This window comes from Trematomus bernacchii, unplaced genomic scaffold (genome assembly GCF_902827165.1).
Source record: "Trematomus bernacchii unplaced genomic scaffold, fTreBer1.1, whole genome shotgun sequence".
In the NCBI taxonomy this organism is placed as follows: domain Eukaryota; kingdom Metazoa; phylum Chordata; class Actinopteri; order Perciformes; family Nototheniidae; genus Trematomus; species Trematomus bernacchii.
In genome coordinates this window covers 6,418,759-6,436,048 of record NW_022987513.1, presented here as the reverse complement: position 1 = coordinate 6,436,048, position 17,290 = coordinate 6,418,759, and the positions used below count along the sequence as shown (strand labels likewise).

The 17,290-nt window shown below is 42.6% G+C and overlaps 2 protein-coding genes across 2 annotated transcripts in view; both read left to right on the top strand.

Moving 5' to 3' along the window:
• The window catches only part of srrm3 (serine/arginine repetitive matrix 3), a 79,912-nt gene extending 69,172 nt beyond the window's left edge, over positions 1 to 10,740 (top strand). Inside the window, exons 11-14 of the mRNA XM_034152571.1 lie at positions 3,447 to 3,742; positions 4,889 to 5,140; positions 5,242 to 5,367; positions 8,771 to 10,740. Coding sequence (XP_034008462.1) covers positions 3,447 to 3,742; positions 4,889 to 5,140; positions 5,242 to 5,367; positions 8,771 to 9,026 — 930 coding nt within the window. The 3' untranslated portion in view covers positions 9,027 to 10,740. The remainder of the gene's footprint in view (positions 1 to 3,446; positions 3,743 to 4,888; positions 5,141 to 5,241; positions 5,368 to 8,770) is intronic.
• Positions 10,741 to 12,926: 2,186 nt separating this feature from the next.
• Positions 12,927 to 17,084, top strand: hspb1 (heat shock protein, alpha-crystallin-related, 1). Its single transcript, XM_034152206.1, has 3 exons — positions 12,927 to 13,508; positions 15,815 to 15,878; positions 16,410 to 17,084. The coding sequence occupies exons 1-3, from the start codon at positions 13,022 to 13,024 to the stop codon at positions 16,558 to 16,560; spliced, it is 702 nt and encodes a 233-aa protein (XP_034008097.1). The 5' UTR covers positions 12,927 to 13,021; the 3' UTR covers positions 16,561 to 17,084.
• The last annotated feature ends 206 nt before the right edge of the window (positions 17,085 to 17,290 follow it).

Here is a 17,290-nt window from a genome sequence, read left to right as displayed (position 1 = left end):
ATAACGAGGACAACTCACACATTTATTAACACGATTGTTATTTCAAAGGGACCCAAGCCATTTTGTAACGTAAGCTCTCTGTTTAGACTCACAGTTTAAACAGCAGATTCGAACAAAGCTCCTGAAGCGCTCTCTCAGCGTACCTGTGTTTACAGTGATGAATAAATAAATAAATAAAAAGAGCAGAAAGCTGGGCTGACGTCCAAAGTACAGAGTAGAGAAGTGGTGCTACTGAAGAAGACGCAGGCCAAAATGTGACTGGGGTCCCTTTTGAATGTGCTGACTCTAGTTGTCCATCTTAGCGGTGACTACCCCTCCAACACTCTTCTACTTCCTCCTCCTCCCCCCCCCCCCTCCTCTCCTACCTGTTCATCTGTGTCATGTGTGACTCACGTCTCACTCTTGTTGTCCTGGCATTTTCCTTCCCACATACAGTATCTTTCACATCTGCCAGCTCTGCATGTCCTCCTCCTCCTCCCTTCCTCTTAGCTACTCTACTCTACATGGATGTCCACTAATATGACAATTAACTCTATCCGCTTACCTCTGTCCCCTTCCCCATCCCCCCTTTTTGATACAAATATGGCTGCATTTGTACAAGCGAAAAAGACAAAGCAAATCATGTCGTTTGTAGAGTCATCCTTTTGTTTCGCATTTTAGTTTGATTTCCAGCTGGAGTTTTATTTTCTCCTCTCTATTTTCTTTGTACTTTTTGGTTTGTTTATTTTCTCCTTAGTCTCTGGACACAATATGTAGCTTTGATACTAAAAGAGGTCATTGTCTTTTTCCCATTTCGCTGCGGAGAACATTCCTTTCTCCTTTTTTTTCTTTCTTTCCTTTTTTTTGTTGATATTGCATACGTGTCACTGATTGAAATGGAAGGTAGGTAATGCTTTGCCTACGCACGTGATCTTTATGCAGATGAGAATGTGACAAGCACCCTAGCCTGAGTGACGTCAATGTTTCTCTCTCTTTCTCTCTCTATCTCTCTCTTTCTGTTGTTTACCAATGGTCTTTATCCAAATTAATTATATTCCATCAATTATGATTTGACTCTTAAAGGATTGGATTACGTAGAGCTCTGGTTTTCCTCTTGCCTCCTTAACTTCATTCTGAAGTCCAATATCCCGCTCTATCTTCCAGGTCCATTTCTTTCTCCAGCTTTGTTTTCTTTCTGTTTTGGTAGAATGCCTTCCTGTTTGTCCAGCATCTCTCTGTTTGTCGGTGAATTAGTACATTGTCTTATGATTTTCACCATATTGATTTCCACGACTGTTTCTAACAACTGTCATAAGCTCCAGTGGTTGTGTGTTTTCTTATTATACCGCTTAGTTGTCCTCTCTCTAGTGCAGAACGGCTCTTCTTTCTGCGAGGACAAGTTGGTACTGATGTAGAATCTTATATCACAGGCAGATCAGAAAAAAAACATTGTAATGCATGCGCAAAGAGCCAGCTGTATTTGGTTTCATACAAAACATTTGAATGACTCTCTCTGCGCAATAACTGTGCATCACAACTTTCAGTCCCTAACTTCCATTGAACTACTTATCATAACCCCATTCATGTTGAATACTTACAGTTGAGGACTGCAATGCATTTTAGCTCACTCTCAACCATGCAGTTTATAGAATAAGGCTGACATTACTCTACTACTTAACTATTTTTCTTACCATAAACTATTTCCTTGAAAAGATCTAAATGAACAAAGTCTGTCAATACTTTCTTACTTTCCCATTTTGTTTGTGGCACGATAAGGGGTCACACATATGCTGTTGTATTGTGAATCAATACAAAGAGTCTATAGCCACACTGGCGGCTCAGTAAGTGGCCCTTTTAGCTAATGCTAACAGCAGCAGGCTAACAAGCTCAAAAGGAAAATGCTAACGCTTAGCAGGTATAACAATAATAACGTTCACAATGTTTAACGTTTTAGCAAGATAAGATAAGCTTATTAGCACTAAACGCAAAGCTGAGGCATTCGTTTCCCAGGTAGTTGACCATAAATTAGACCTGATGCTGGCACGAGACGATGAAACTGAAATACTGCTCCAGGCAAGGTACAAAGTACTATCAAGCGATTCATTTATTGTAGATTTAGGTTTTTTCACAGAATTTATAAAAAATAAGAAAAATGCAGAATTTGGCCAGCCTAATCATTCCTATACTAACACTAGCTTCAAGGTGTTATTCTATTCATGACTCTAAAAGTAGCTTTTGACTACTGAGCTTTTCAGGGGTTCTTACATTGGTGAATTACCAACAACATAACCTCTGATGCCATACAGTGTAATGTTAACCTTATCCAATCTAAGTAGTAAGCTAATACGTACTATTGTTATGCAGCAATAACTCCCTAGAACGTTATTGAATAAAATCGTAATAACTAAAAGTGCCTCTTATCAAGGAGCCAAAACACTGATAGAAGCTAAGCTAGTTAGCCTGTAATCGTTTCCGGATGTTAAATAACTCCTGCCCTGTGGAAGATACTACATGGAGAGAAGAATGGTAAAGAAAGTACCTGCCGCTCTCTCCGCCTGGTTGTTCTCTGATGTTCAGGGAGGCGACTGGGCCCGGAGGCTTGACTCTGTGTGAGGGGTTTCCTGCACATTGTGGTTTTCCTCTCTGCTTTTCAGTTCTTTTCCATTGATGTCCATGCATTGTCTCATGAGTCACTGGCAGGGAAGGTTTTTGTGTCTTTTTCTCTTGCATTTTGTGAATCTAATGATGCACTTATGTTGCCCCACTTTTCCCTTTTCTTCATACCTTACCTACTAAAGGAGGGAATACCACTTTATTGGTAAGTGGATGTTAACCAGAAGGGAGTTAAACAAGAGTAACCATTACAAAAAAAATCAAAGAAAATGGGTCGCTGTTCACATCTCAGCAATTGTCTACAGGAATAAAAAAATCCAGAAAGAGAAAATTGAGTAGCAGACGATTTGTTTTCTGATTCGATTGATTCAATAATTGTGATCTTTATTTTGTTCCTTCCATTTCTGTGATGTTCCGTCAAGTTGTCTTCTCTTTCTGTTTTGTTTCATTTTTTTTAATCATTACTAAAAAAAAAAACTGAAGAAGTCCTCTTTTTCTACTCTAAAATCTGTAGCTCTGTACTTTCTGCCTTTGCTCTTTAACTTATTTGGTTCACAGTTTTATTTTTGTTTTATTCCCTCTCTTCCTCCTCCTAGTTTTTTTGTTTGTTTTTGCGATTATGATTTCTTCAACTCATTATGGTTTTGCATGCCAAGTATTGCATGCGCTGCACCATAGAGGACTATCTATAAGCCATAATGGAGAGAACCTAGATCTTTTTCTTTTAGATGTTAACCTTCTTTTGGCACACCGTAGCTCTCAATCACCGACCTGAAAACACTCTAATGCTCTTTTTGTCCTTTTTCTTTTTTTTCCTTTTTTTTTTCCTTTGTTGGTCATCATTTTTTCTACAGAAGCTCCGTCTGCTGACCGCTAACTCTGCAGGAATGCAGTCCACTCTGCTGAGAGAGCACAAGCTCCACAGCGCCCCCAGCAGGAGCCAGGCGGGACAGATGTGCGCCGCAGGAGAGGCTGGGGGTGTGGACGGCAGGAACTCGGCTGTAGGGAACTCTGTCACCCAGGCGTCAGGGAGGAGAGGGAGCCAGAGGGGCCAGAACAAGAGCTCCCACTCCCCTGCTCACAGCAGCGACTCGGCCCACTCCCAGCACACCCACACCCACAGGGGGAGGAACTCCCGTCACCACAGAAGGTAAGACTTCTATTCGTCCCTAGCATTCAGACATACTGTCCATTAACAGGGATATCAGTATACAAAATATGTATAATTAATAAACTAAAACTAAATAAAACTATATATTTTAGGTAAAACTTAACTTAATCTGATTAACCCTCCTATTGTCTTCGTTTCCCCCCCCCTTATTTTGGTGTTCGCGGTCAAATTGGACCGGTCCTGTTTTAACTGCTATTACATTAACACAAAAACCATTAATCATCACCAAATTTCATTTAACACCCTTTCAAACTGTACATATTGTACCAGACTACTGGTATACATGAAAAACTGCAGTAAATATACAAAGAATAGACAATGAACATGTATTGCGTGTGCCAGGTGTGATCCAGGTGGGGGGATGGGCACATAAGAGCGGGGAATGTGTCAAATTGTTCTGTGTGTGTTTTTTTGTGAGTACCAGGTGTGATTCACATGGGGGGATTGGGCACATAAGGGGGGACGACACATCTAATTCCTTTTCTTTATGGCGGTCATCTTTGACCGGGAACACCATGGGTGTTACAAAGTTGATTAAATCATCCAAAATTCAATGAGAGTGGTGATCAGCAATTTTATATGTTCAAATGTCTTCTGTGAAGGATATCATAAAGCCTTAATGCAATCGAATATAAAACAAAAAAGTTATGATTGATGAAAGTAGTAAATCGGTCAGATTTGACCCGAAGACAACAGGAGGGTTAAAAGATGTAATAAAAATAAGAGCCTTTGTAAAGCTCAGTTGGTCGAGCTGAGGCCCATGTATTGGAGATGGGTCCACATGTGGAAGACCCGGATTCGAGTCCAACCTAGGACCCTTTGCCATCCATTCTGTCTCCCCTTTTCAACACCGTCACTTGCAAAAACCCTGGTGGCCCATAAAATAATAAACGTATAAAAGAAAAAGGACTGATTTTTGGTAGCTATCTCTTGAGGGTTCACCACATAAATGAAACAGACTTGACATTCCAGGAGAGGGCCCTACAGTATGTGGTATTATCTTCACATTCAACACTGAAGTAGAAGAAAGACAACAAATTAAACATTACTGACATGCCTACCAAGTTTTCCAAGTGAAAACGAATTGCAAATTCATAACTACTCAAACCTTTCCTGTCACCCCAGGTCAAAAGGGGGCCACTCTTCCAAGCGTCACCACCGCTCCAGTCGGGGTCAGGCGCACCACCGGAGCCAGTCTGCGTCACCGGGGCGCCACCCGCACACGTCAGGCAGGAAGAAGGAGGAGTCTCGGGGCAAACCCAACCTCCGGCAGCGCAGCAGCTCCTGGAGCAGCGGGCACTCGTCTTCACGCTCCGCCTCCAGAGACGGAGGCCCCTCCAAGGCCAAGTCCCCACACAGCAGACAGAACAACTCCAGGTGGGAGTTTGTTCTCTTTCACACTTTGATTTCCCTTTTCATACAGCTTATAGTGTCATTCTGATCTAATGTGTTGTTCTGGCGGTTCGTGTGTCGTGCAGAGAGAAGGACAGCCAGAACCACTCTGACGACGAGAGCCGCGCTCGCCGCCGCTCCCGCAGCTACTCACCAATCCGCAAGAGGAGAAGAGACTCCCCCAGCTTCATGGAGGCCCGCAGGATCACCAGGTAACACATCTGTCCAGCATCACAAACCTCATTACGATCCTTCTTCAAGATATCTACGAGATCATTATGATTCAGATCTTACCTACTGTATGGACTTTCTTCCACAGGACAGTTTCACACAGAGACAGTTTGTCTGTGTTGAATTGCATTTTTGCTTTTATAAGTCTGAATGAACAACACTTTAGCATAATCCACTTTTGCTGAAGGTATGTTTATTCTCTGCAGTTTAACCGTGTTCTATAATTGAAGTGCACTGCTCTCGGGCTGAGGACTGCTCTTTTACAACTGCAAATTACAACAATGAGAAGCAACATGAATAAAATGAGGGGAAATGTTCCTGCTCTAACCCACAAGTGTAAATACTAGGAGCCACATCCTGATTCATTAAAGCCCTTGTTAGAGCAGAAATGGAAAAACTGCAGGTGTTAAAATGAAGTGGTGTGTGTGTAGGTTTGGTTTAGGAAACAGTATGAAGTGTGAGGTTCTCCAGCCCAACGGAATATGCTATTTCATGTTCTTCTACTTTTCATGATGTGAATGTCTATATTATCTCCCATAGCCGGACCCATCTCCACAGCTCTGTGTCTGCTCTGGAGAACGTTTAGGCTCCTTATATTATCATTCAGCTATAGGGGAACAAGCACTCAATCCTCTTGTGTGGCTCCAAGCAGAGGATGCAGCAACAGTGCTATTGCCAAACAGATAGCGCTGATAGTGCAAGTGTAGGAGAATAAAGTGTGAGATACTCCAGTGGCCGGCTTATAGCCATAGTAGTCTGTATCCAGTATAACAGCAACATAATACATCTAAGGTGAATCGCAACATTAACCCTATAATTGACTTGTTGAGTCCTTTGCTGCCTGGACTTTGATTGATGTCCAACATTGGAAAAATATTAGCTCTGCAAAAATACAGGTTAACTGATATATTTTTGTTGTTTTTTTACCCTAAAAACCAGCAGAGGAATTATTCTGTTCAGCCATGAATAGCCGGCAGTCTGCCTTCTGTTTTACTGGCATCTCTTTCTACTCATTTATATTAATCAGGTTGGACTGAACCATAAAAAAACTCCCTGCAGTATTAAAAGAAGAAAATTACCATTTATTAAAACCCAAGAGGAAATTCAGTTATTCTATACACACATTATAAATATACACAAGCATAAGATGTATACACACATTAAGTGTAGATATCCAGAAAACATGCCAACAGCTACACGCCCAACAAACGTTTGGTCTGATCGGGACTTGAACCTGTGACCCTTGTTTCCAAAGCCATGACCCCACAGAAAGAGCTACTGCTAATGCAATAGAACTCAACAGCATCTCACAACACTCACATTCCTCAAAAAGGACCATCAACTCAACACGTCTTTGAAACACTTTCAACAAGAACTGATCATTAGAGCCTCCATGAAGGTGGGTATCCACTGCGTCAGTTTCAGCCACCTGCACCTAATAAACGTATAGCTGAGTGTACAGAACGATAAGAGCATAAAGTCATTACAGAAAGTATGATTATAAAGGCCAGGAGAATTCTGTATTGATTTATTTAGCTTGTTTGATGTCTTTATTTATTCATTGATGTACTGATTTGTTTGTGTGGTATTGTTTATTGGTCCATTAAATATGAATCAGTGAGCTGCTTGATTGAATGCTCCTCCATACTGAGAGCAGATTGGGTCTTTTATCCCCCTCTGCTAATGATAATATGCTCAATTACAGTTAACTTATCTATAAAACTCATCAAATCTACTTTTATAGCTTCTTTTCCCATGCAATTCTCTATGGGCTTGTATCACTTGAAATGCCGTCGGTGAGTTATGAGAACACAACGAGAAATCTCCCACACTCCTGTGAGAGCGTCACCTCTATCCTCTCATACAAGTGTTAATAGACGTGGGTGAAATGTGTGTACCTTGTCGTCTTTCACTCCAGTCCTAAAGGTCCTGACGCCAAGACAACGGGATGCTGCTGAATGGAGCTGCCGCAGGCTAGTTACCCTGGTAACAGTTGCCGCGCAGCAGGAACGGACCAGTCTGACACCAGAAGCTCGGCTGAACAGCAAAACCATCAGAGCTCCCCTGAGTAAACCTGGCCTCCTCACGTTTCTCTTTTTCTGTCCTCTTTGTGCTCCTTCAGCGCAGAAACTCACCAACTCTAAAGCGACGCCCCTCTGCGCTCATGCACTAATGTTGTAACACGGGGATAAAGAGATTAAAACGCTATCAAGGTTTATAAAAGAGGATATCTTTCCATTGCACAGGCAGATATAAAGACAAAAGCCAAGGCTGAGTTATCTGCATGCGGCTGCAAAGACAAGGTGAAGCCGGCCTTGCAGCCGCAGGACACCTTGATAGCGTTTATCTCTGCGCTGGCTGTCGGCCTCCACTGAGGAGACGAGGCTCTTTTGGGAACTAACAGCTGATTACCTTACAGGAAGCACTGCCAGGGTGGCTATTAACATGGCAATCTAAGCTTAAACTAACCACATGCTTTTCTCTGCCCTGTATATGTGTGTGCGTGCGTGCATGCTTTGTGCGTGTGTCCCTGAGTAAGACTACCATCGGAGACACATTTCAAATTAAAGGCAGGTTAATTAGGGATGGCATGTGAGGACAAAGGCTGTGTCCCCAATTTGGACAAGGCTGTTGTTTGTGTCAGTGGTTATATTAAGTTGAAACAGGTACTTAGGGTAAAGTTATTTACACAACCGGGAGTATTTTTCTTTTTCTTGAATATTTTTCCAATGTGAAGATAACAAAGCAAAAAGGTTGTAATTGATTTTTCCAGAAAAAGGACAGTTTTCTGAGCTTTTGCAACATTACGCAACCAATCACATTGAGGATAGACATTTACAGTAGGTCAATGTGTTGCATAGGGAACTCAATGTCACTGTGTGTGTGTGTGTGTGTGTGTGTGTGTGTGTGTGTGTGTGTGTGTGTGTGTGTGTGTGTGTGTGTGTGTGTGTGTGGTGTGTGTGTGTGTGTGTGTGTGTGTGTGTGTGTGTGTGTGGTGTGTGTGTGTGTGTGTGTGTGGTGTGTGTGTGTGTGTGTGTGTGTGTGTGTGTGTGTGTGTGTGTGTGTGTGTGTGTGTGTGTGTGTGTGTGGTGTGTGTGTGTGTGTGTGTGTGGTGTGTGTGTGTGGTGTGTGTGTGTGTGTGTGTGTGTGTGTGTGTGTGTGTGTGTGTGTGTGTGTGTGTGTGACAGCTTGAACTTTTTAACACATAAACTGCTCTCTTTCAGATCCTGTACTGATCATAACTTCACCACTCCTCTAACCTAACAATGATTGTCTCTCAACCAACTAAGTCTTAATACAACGTGTGTTAAACCTTCATGAACACTAACTCGTCAAACTTTAAATGTGTCAGATGTAACCCCCTCCTCTCTCCCCTCTCCCCAGTGCTCGCAAGCGGCCCATCCCGTACTACCGGCCCAGTCCTTCGTCCTCCAGCCTGGACAGCAGCCCGTCGCGCTCCAGCCGCAGCCGGAGCCGCAGCTCAAGCAGCTCCAGCCGCAGCAGGAGCCACAGCCGGAGCCACAGCCGGAGCCGGAGCTGGAGCCGGAGCCGCAGCCGGAGCTGGAGCCGCAGCAAGAGCCCCTCCCGCAGCCACCACAGCTACGACAGCCGCAGCAGCTATGACAGCCCCGGAGTCTGACACTAAACACGCAGCACGTGAAGAAGGGAAACAAAAACAACCAGAGGAGAATCATGATCTTTAACGGGGCCTCCACAGGGCCTCCCTGCTGTCCAACCAGGGCCCAAACTCCTCGCCCCTGGACCATCATCTCTCTCTGAGCCTGGATCAAAGTGGAGAAACGTAATTTGATATAGCACATCACTATGAAATTGGCTATCACTGTTCACGTCTTCACAAAGGCATTAAAGGAAATGGGTCACCACATGTCGAAATTAATTTGGTAGAGCCCAAAGAACAAATCTCGCTGTATGTTAGCACTTTCTTTCTCTTCTTCCACAACGCAACCAAAAATGAATTCATTAAGAACTATATACTATATAAATATATATAAATATATCCTAACAGTAGGAGCTGAGTAGAAGATAAAAAGAGGACACATGACAACTGCTTAATGAACATTTCATTACATTTCTGACTTTTCTTTCCCAATCATGTCCTCATCTGCCCCAAAGACTTCCATCTCATCGAGGAGCAGAGATCAACACCAGTTAGAACAAAAGAGAAATCGGCAGATGAAATGGGGAGCAAAAAAGAAAATGAACTTTTTTTATGATAAAATGGTATTGTATAGGTTTGTCTGTATAGTAAACTCTTACGTTCTGGCTTTGTAAACTATGCACTGTATATTCCATCTAGTTGAAGGAGGTTTGTTGAGCATGATGCATCAGGAGAGACTGGCAGGAAGTAGAGGTGCATCAGAGCTCCCACTGGCCTATACAGTATGTCGGGAGGGGGGGATTATTTATGATGTACTTTTACTCTTCCCTGTTTAAATTATTATGTTGATTCTGCTAATCCTGACTGTATGTGAGAGTGTGTGTATGTGTGTGTGTGTGTACCTCCTCTGCAATGTCCAGTGAGGTCATTATTTATGTGTACACTAAGGCTGCTGTATGGTAGTGTACAGAAAACTGTCTGCAAAATGTCTACCATACACACACACCACAGCTATTTATGATCCTATTGTATTTATTTGGTTATTTATTGGTTATTTATTATTTAATGTATTTATCATGAGCTGCAAAGCAGTTGGGTCATGCTTTAAAGACGAGATTGTGATGCAAACTTGTTCCCTGTACCGTTTATGTCCACAGAAATCATGACAAGGCTGACACCATCAGGGTGGAGATTTTACTTCAGTGTGTTTAAAATGCTCTTTGTAGCCGTTGGGCAGCAGACGGTCTTCGCCCACAGTTTCTCCCACGAATGCCACTACGGCACCCCCGGCCTCTTGTAGTGGTTAATTTGAATGCAACCATTATGACTGCTTGTATTGAGGACGGTGTGGAAAGACGAGTCCATTATTCTACTCTGCCGTATGTTTCCAGCCTATACATATTCTAATCCCTTGTATAATTGGCCGCAACATGTTTCTGTCACAGGTCCCCTTGTTACCAGGAGAATATATCTGATGTAACCTAGCATAGCAGAGACGAGACACACAGCTTCAGTAGTACGGTGAACAAACTGGCGACACAATCAGGGATCACCCTAAGTCTTCCTTACCATTCGACCAGCTTCATGTCACTCAGTGTTGCATACCCAGTGTAACCCAACTGAAATAATCTGCAAACATGTTCATTTAATCCAAGTATAGCATCGCCCCTTTGGTTCTCCAAGTCATTCTTTGTAGTGTACAAGTTATAATACCTGACAATAAACAGAAACAAATGGGGAAATAATGACGGTGTTCTTCTTCTTCTGCTGGCGTTTTGCACTTATTTTCCTACAGATGGCACTGGTGAGAACTGTCCAATACTTGATACTCATGACAACTTTGGCCAGAATGTTCTCCAGCTCTGTAGAATTTAACATGGGCAGATAATGAGACTGGCCCAATTCCAAACGGACCCCATCACCCTTACACTCTGTGATGAGTGAACTCAGTCTGTAGTCACACTCTCAAACGGGAACTGTTCTAACTTTTATTAATCAGCTAAATCTATTGGACAAAAGAAAATATTTCACTCGTTTTAAAATCTGTTTATGAGGCACTTGGCTTTAGCAACAGTCCCTGTCAATATACATTATATACAACATATACATATAAGTTGTACAATCAAATGCACACATGTTACTTTAGGTTGAACCACCATTGCTACTTTACATAGGATAAGGCACACAAAGTTTACAGTAGTTTTGCCTCTTTTTGTCATTTCTTTGTGTCACTTGGAAGTCAAGTCGCTTTGGTTTTGTGTCTCTTTATAGTTGTTTTTTTCGCATTAAAATGGTTTGGTCTTGTAGTTATGCTTCTAAACGGGTGGCTGCGAGGTCTGAGGCATAATTTATGTTAAGGTTGTCTCTCTACCTGGAGTTAATTACTACAAATGTGGCTCAAGTGTCCACTTGGACTCTATGATGAACCAATTAGAAATTGCAGGTCAAAGTCACTGTGACTTTACATCGGTCCCATAGTAAGGAAATGGCCATTGGCCCCCCCAAGTTATCCCCTTGCGCCGATTTTGCATAGCAACTGGTTGCATCTCATTGGTCCCAAGTTTGTTACCGAAAGAACAATTTAAAAAGAACAATGTGAACCCTCAGACTCACAGCTGAGCTGGACCCTATAGTGCAGTGTTACTGGGTTCAAGGCAGCACCTATATCAGAAACAGAACATCTCATGAGAGTGCCATGGTGAGGCTGGCAGGAACACATCTGTGACATACAATCAGCCACACAGAAGTAATCTCAGGCTGTCAGCAGCTTTGAGGAGCCACAGGTTTTTGGTATTAATAACATGAGGGGTTTGCAGAGAATGTCACCAACACTCATCTGATGACAGGCAATTGTGAAGCTGAATGTAAGCTGAACCTTATGGATAATGTGTAGAGTCAACAGTTGGTCCCCCTGGATACGCTGCATCCATGCGATGGGACCAAGTCATTTGCAAGTCCTTAGTGTTAAGTTTCGGGTCATAAACAGTTCATATAAACCCAAACATTTTGCATACTGCAATACGTTTTTTGTTGGTTGCTGCATAGTTCTTGTATGTGGGCAAAATTGCCTATTGTATCCTGCTTGTGCTCAGCTTTTTTATATTCAAGGTTCCCTCCTGCAATTTGATTGGATGCTGTTGGGTCTGGGGAATTACATTGTAAGTGATGACTTGCTGTAGCGTAAGGGTAGTTGATTCAGGTAATTAATTGCTTCGATAGCACACTATTTAAATACCAGTATCAAGTATTTTCAGGTCAAAAGTTCAAGGCTGATTGAAGTCATTAGTGTAAAAGTCCAAGTCAAGTCTCTTTTTTGATTTTGTCGAGTCTGAAGTCATCAAATTTGTGTCTCAAGTCTGACTCCAGGACATGCGACTTGAGTCTACACCTCAGCTCCTCAGTCATAATTTCACCTTATGACCTGAATTTTTTTTTTTAAACTTGGCAATATCACCCCAAACTTTGTGTGCTTTGTGTGCTTGTTAATAAGTGTGTCTTCAATGTTCACTTTCATCCATGTCACAAAATGACAATCCCCTGTGTATCTAACATGAGGTTGACAATAGCAAAGAACAGTCTGTACTGTACTGTACTGTACTGTACATCTCATCATGGCTTATGAAGAGCCATGTTAGAAATAGCATGTTAGTCTTATCTGAGTCTGGGTTTCTATATGTTCAGCAGGCAGAATGACTCTCCCAGAGAGAGGGAGGGGGGGGATTACACACAGTGGGGTTAACAGTACAGTGCACTAGGCAGCTGTAAGTGGGGAGGGCCTCCCTTTGGATTCCATTCCAGTGCTACGTCTGCCTCAAATAGATATTCTGGTAGCTTCCAAAAATACGAGCTGGGGGTTTGAGTAAGAAGGGAGGGCTCTGTTGACGGGGGCAGTGTCAGTGTGTATAAAAGCTCTCAGCTGAGAGGTAGACGGCACGTTGGGAAAACATTCTCACAGAGGCCAAAGAGCTCTTCCTACACAGCCAACAGCTCTACACTACAGCCGAAACACAGCAGCCATGACTGAGAGACGTATTCCTTTCACCATGCTCCGCACCCCCAGCTGGGACCCATTCCGTGACTGGCACCAGAGCCGCATCTTTGACCAGACCTTCGGTATGCCTGCCTTTCCCGAAGACTTCAACACATTCCCCAGCACCCACTGGGCAGGCTACATGCGGCCCTCTCCCATGGCCCCAGCCATGCCCTCCATGGGCCAGATGAACACCATGGGCCAGATGAACTCCATGGGCCAGATGAACTCCATGGGCCAGATGAACCCCATGGGCCAGATGAGCTCCATGGGCCAGATGATGCCCCAGAACTCCATGATGTACCCACCGGCCATGATGGCTCATCAGGCCCGTGCCATGTCCCGCCAGCAGAGCAGCGGCATGTCAGAGATCAAGCACAGCCAGGACAGCTGGAAGGTGTGCCTGGACGTCAACCACTTCTCCCCTGAGGAGCTGGTGGTGAAGACCAAGGATGGAGTGGTGGAAATCACTGGTGAGTCCCCATTTCTCTCTCACTGATCACCTGCTTACTCTACTCTAGTGCAGGCTCATTCAATAAGCACAGAAATGATGTGTTTAATAATTAGTTTTAGGTACTACAACAGCATCATACTAGTGACGCAACTAATGATGAATTTCATTGTCGATTAATCTGATGATTATTTAATCAATTCTTTAGTCAGAAAATGGGGTTCCCAAACCCTCTGATGACATACTCATTATTTGTCTCTAACATATAATAAACATTATGTCATTGAGGGGTAACCCTAACCCAGAGACCATTTTTTCTTTAAAAAATATTCAAACTGATTTATCGTTAATAAAAATAGTTGGGAATTCATCAAATAGTTGAAAAGTAATCTTTGCAGGCCTTGCTCTCTTATTCTATAGCCTTAACAATATGTTAAGACTGAACTCCTGACAAAACATCTACAATTCTGATTGAAATATAACTTCATGTGCTAACAATTTGTTACCGTGTCAAACCAACTGTTAATTCCTGAGGGCATTTGAAAGGACAAACAATAAAGTGAATAAGAAAGGAGCACAATATTTTGATTTCCTCACGGACTGAAACGAGGAGGTGTGTCTCATGTGTGTAAGAAAAACTGCCACAGTGCAAACATAAAGAACAAAATAAAAAGGCAGGACACATTTATTTTTTTCAAACACAAGGCAGATGCATTGCTGCACAGTTACATCATATACTGAGACAATATACTGAGTTCCAGCACAATCGAGGGCGGGGGCTTTTGGATACATGCCTGCAAATGCAAAACACAATGCAACATGTGGGAGTCGCCTTTAACAGCAGCTCCAGAGTGCCCAAACTGTTTTATTAAAAAGCCGGTTTCACTTTTAGGAGTGAAATATTTTTATTGTCCGTTTAATGCTTGTGAAGGACCAAATTGAAATGTGCCAACCCGAAGAAATGTGAAATTTATCATATAATAGCTCAGCTGTCCAAAAGGCCTTGAGCTCCTATTTTCTCTGAGTCAGTCTCGGCCTCTCTGTCAGCCATTTCTCTAAGAATCATCCTCTCATAGGAGGGGATTTAGCCGTGACACACAAAGCATGTCCTGCTGCTTTACAAGGACTGCTGGATCTAGTCCAGGTACAGGTTCCTGGGCCGGACTATGGCCTGCTCACTGCTGAGAGACAAGAACAGATAAACAAAGCACTGGGTCTCGTCCAAGTAGAATTTGCCACCTCCTGTCACCAAAGAGAGGGGGTTATGTGATTTAAGATCATCAGCTTCAGTGAAGAGTTTAGTGTAAACTCTGAAGGGCAACCTCTTTTCATGAGTCCTCATTTGAAAGAGTGCAGACTTGCCTCAGACACACTCACAATAGTAGTGTCTTGTTTAAAAAGGGGACAGCTCCCTGCGGTAGCCAGCCATTATCCGCCCGTTGTCATAACAAAAATATCATGGTTCTTTATTTAGAGCAAGAATAAAGGGTTGTGTTTCATCATGACAGCCATATATCTTAGTACCCATGGGACACTGACAGAAGCTGACTGATTTGGCTGTGGCTACATGGGGGGGGGGAATGCCAGCATAAATATTCCACACAAAAAAAGCCCATTCATTGTAGCCTACTGTTGGAATTCATTACACATTTACATACAGTTTAGTACTAGATAACATTGTACATTTTCACTTTTATGGAACAATTCGATGAGAATATTGACGCCACTCTCATTTGTGTGTAGCATATGAAGCTAGCGCAAGGACTCGGTTGTCTTAGCTTAGCACCAAAACTAAAGGCTAAGCTAACAGGTTGCTACTGTAGCTAGAATGTTTATATCAACATAGTGTTTCTGTGTATCTAAATCTTAACGAAACTTCTTACACCTACTTGTGATTTCTGCATCGCCTTAAGATAACCTAACCCAAGCCCTAAAGCAAACCACTGATGCTACAAGGAAACATTATTCTTACCCGGAAGGAAAGATAATTTATAGAGGGACCAGACTCCAACAGACTTCTACACAATTTTATAAAATGTCAAACCATTACACAAGTTGGCCTGCATATTCTTCTAAGAAGGCCTGCTTTGGCTTTGTATCTGACATGCATTACATCAACACTATGCAGTGTATGCTACTATGGTTGATAAAATACAATACAAAGGAAAAAAGCAGCTGTAGTCAAACAGGGCTGCATTTCATTTAGGTGTACCAGTTCCATGGTGCTGGTAGTGTACATGCTGACACAATGTAACAGCTATTTTATGCTTTTGATTGAGCCATAATCAATGATACATTTATATAAAACTATGTTTTCTGTTTCCTCAGGCAAGCATGAGGACAGGAAGGACGAGCATGGTTTTGTGTCCAGGAGCTTCACCAGGAAATACACGTGAGTAGGATTTTCAAAGAATATCCATCTAGAATACATTAGTTTTATTTTTGATCACTTGTTACACATTTGTTGTTCAGCTGATGTCAGGAAACTACTGGCCATGCAATATGTCACAAACTCACTTCAAATCTAAAATATTTATCATTACATTGGTTTGTTGTGGCTGTTTGATGGTGGCTTTGCAGTGAATTTCTGTGGAGGAAATGTATTTCTCGGGCTGGGCTCAGATACCTGGGATTCTTTTTTTATGATTTTGCTGCTGTGGGTGTCTTTAGTTTTGGTTTTGGTCCAGCCTGTAGATGGCTGGCTGCTGCTGATAGCTGGATTTCATGCTCTGAAAAGCAGAAGCAGCATCCACCTCCTCCTGCTGGAGATTTAAGCTCAATAGGACTCTGCTGCCATCCAGGGGCCACAACAATACGCACTGAGCTGGTCTTGGATCTGATTTACCCCTATAGTGTTTCAGTCAGTCTTGTTTAAATAATGGGTGATTTCTCATACTTATATCTTATGTGTGTTTCTCTCCAGCCTCCCATCTAATACTGACGTTGAGAACGTGAACTCCTCCCTGTCTCCTGAGGGGGTGTTGACCGTGGATGCTCCTCTGATCAGATCCATCGAGGGCTCAGAGACCAAGATACCTGTCAACGTGGAAAACAAAGGCATGCTGAAGAAGTAGAAAGAAAAGCAGCACATAAACACACACTTGATATTTTACAAACCGCTTCTAGAAAGGTGTAGCAGCAGATAATCACTCTCCAGAAAGCATGCTTGTTCACACGCCAGAGAGAGGGAAGCGAGGGATTGCCCTTGCTCTCCTCTCTCCCCTCTGTCTCTGGTAATGAGCCAACCCCAGCTGAGTGCACTGTGTAAACACATCTGCCTGCTCTTTTTGCTGTAATTACACTCTTCATCTGAAATCTCAGCTTAGCCCCGCTAGCAGCTTTCTCTCTCCCTCAATTACACACATACACCATTCTAATTTCTGAGTTAATCAGCTTCATAAAACCTCAACAGACACACCAAAGACAACAGTAAAGCGGACTGCAGTAGCAGTTATTTTGTAAATCTAATAACAAAGATCCCAGGAGAGCATGCATGCCACCAGTCTGAGTGTAGAACGGTGATTGTTGGAGTAAACACTGTCAACTGAACTGGAATTGTACTGCATGCAAACGTGGAATAAAGGAAACAAAAAATATACTGAGTCTCTTCTCTTTTTTAAGTGTTAATTTGCATATTGGTGACATGACATCATGGAAGTAGTATCTTGAAGAAGTGTGTGTTTTAAGTCTGGAAATAGGATAACACATGGTGATGCTGGGCTTCTTAATGTTTTGCTATCTTATGCTAAATTATTCATCTGATGGTTACCCATGCAAAAGAGAGCAATTGTGAAACATGTCAGC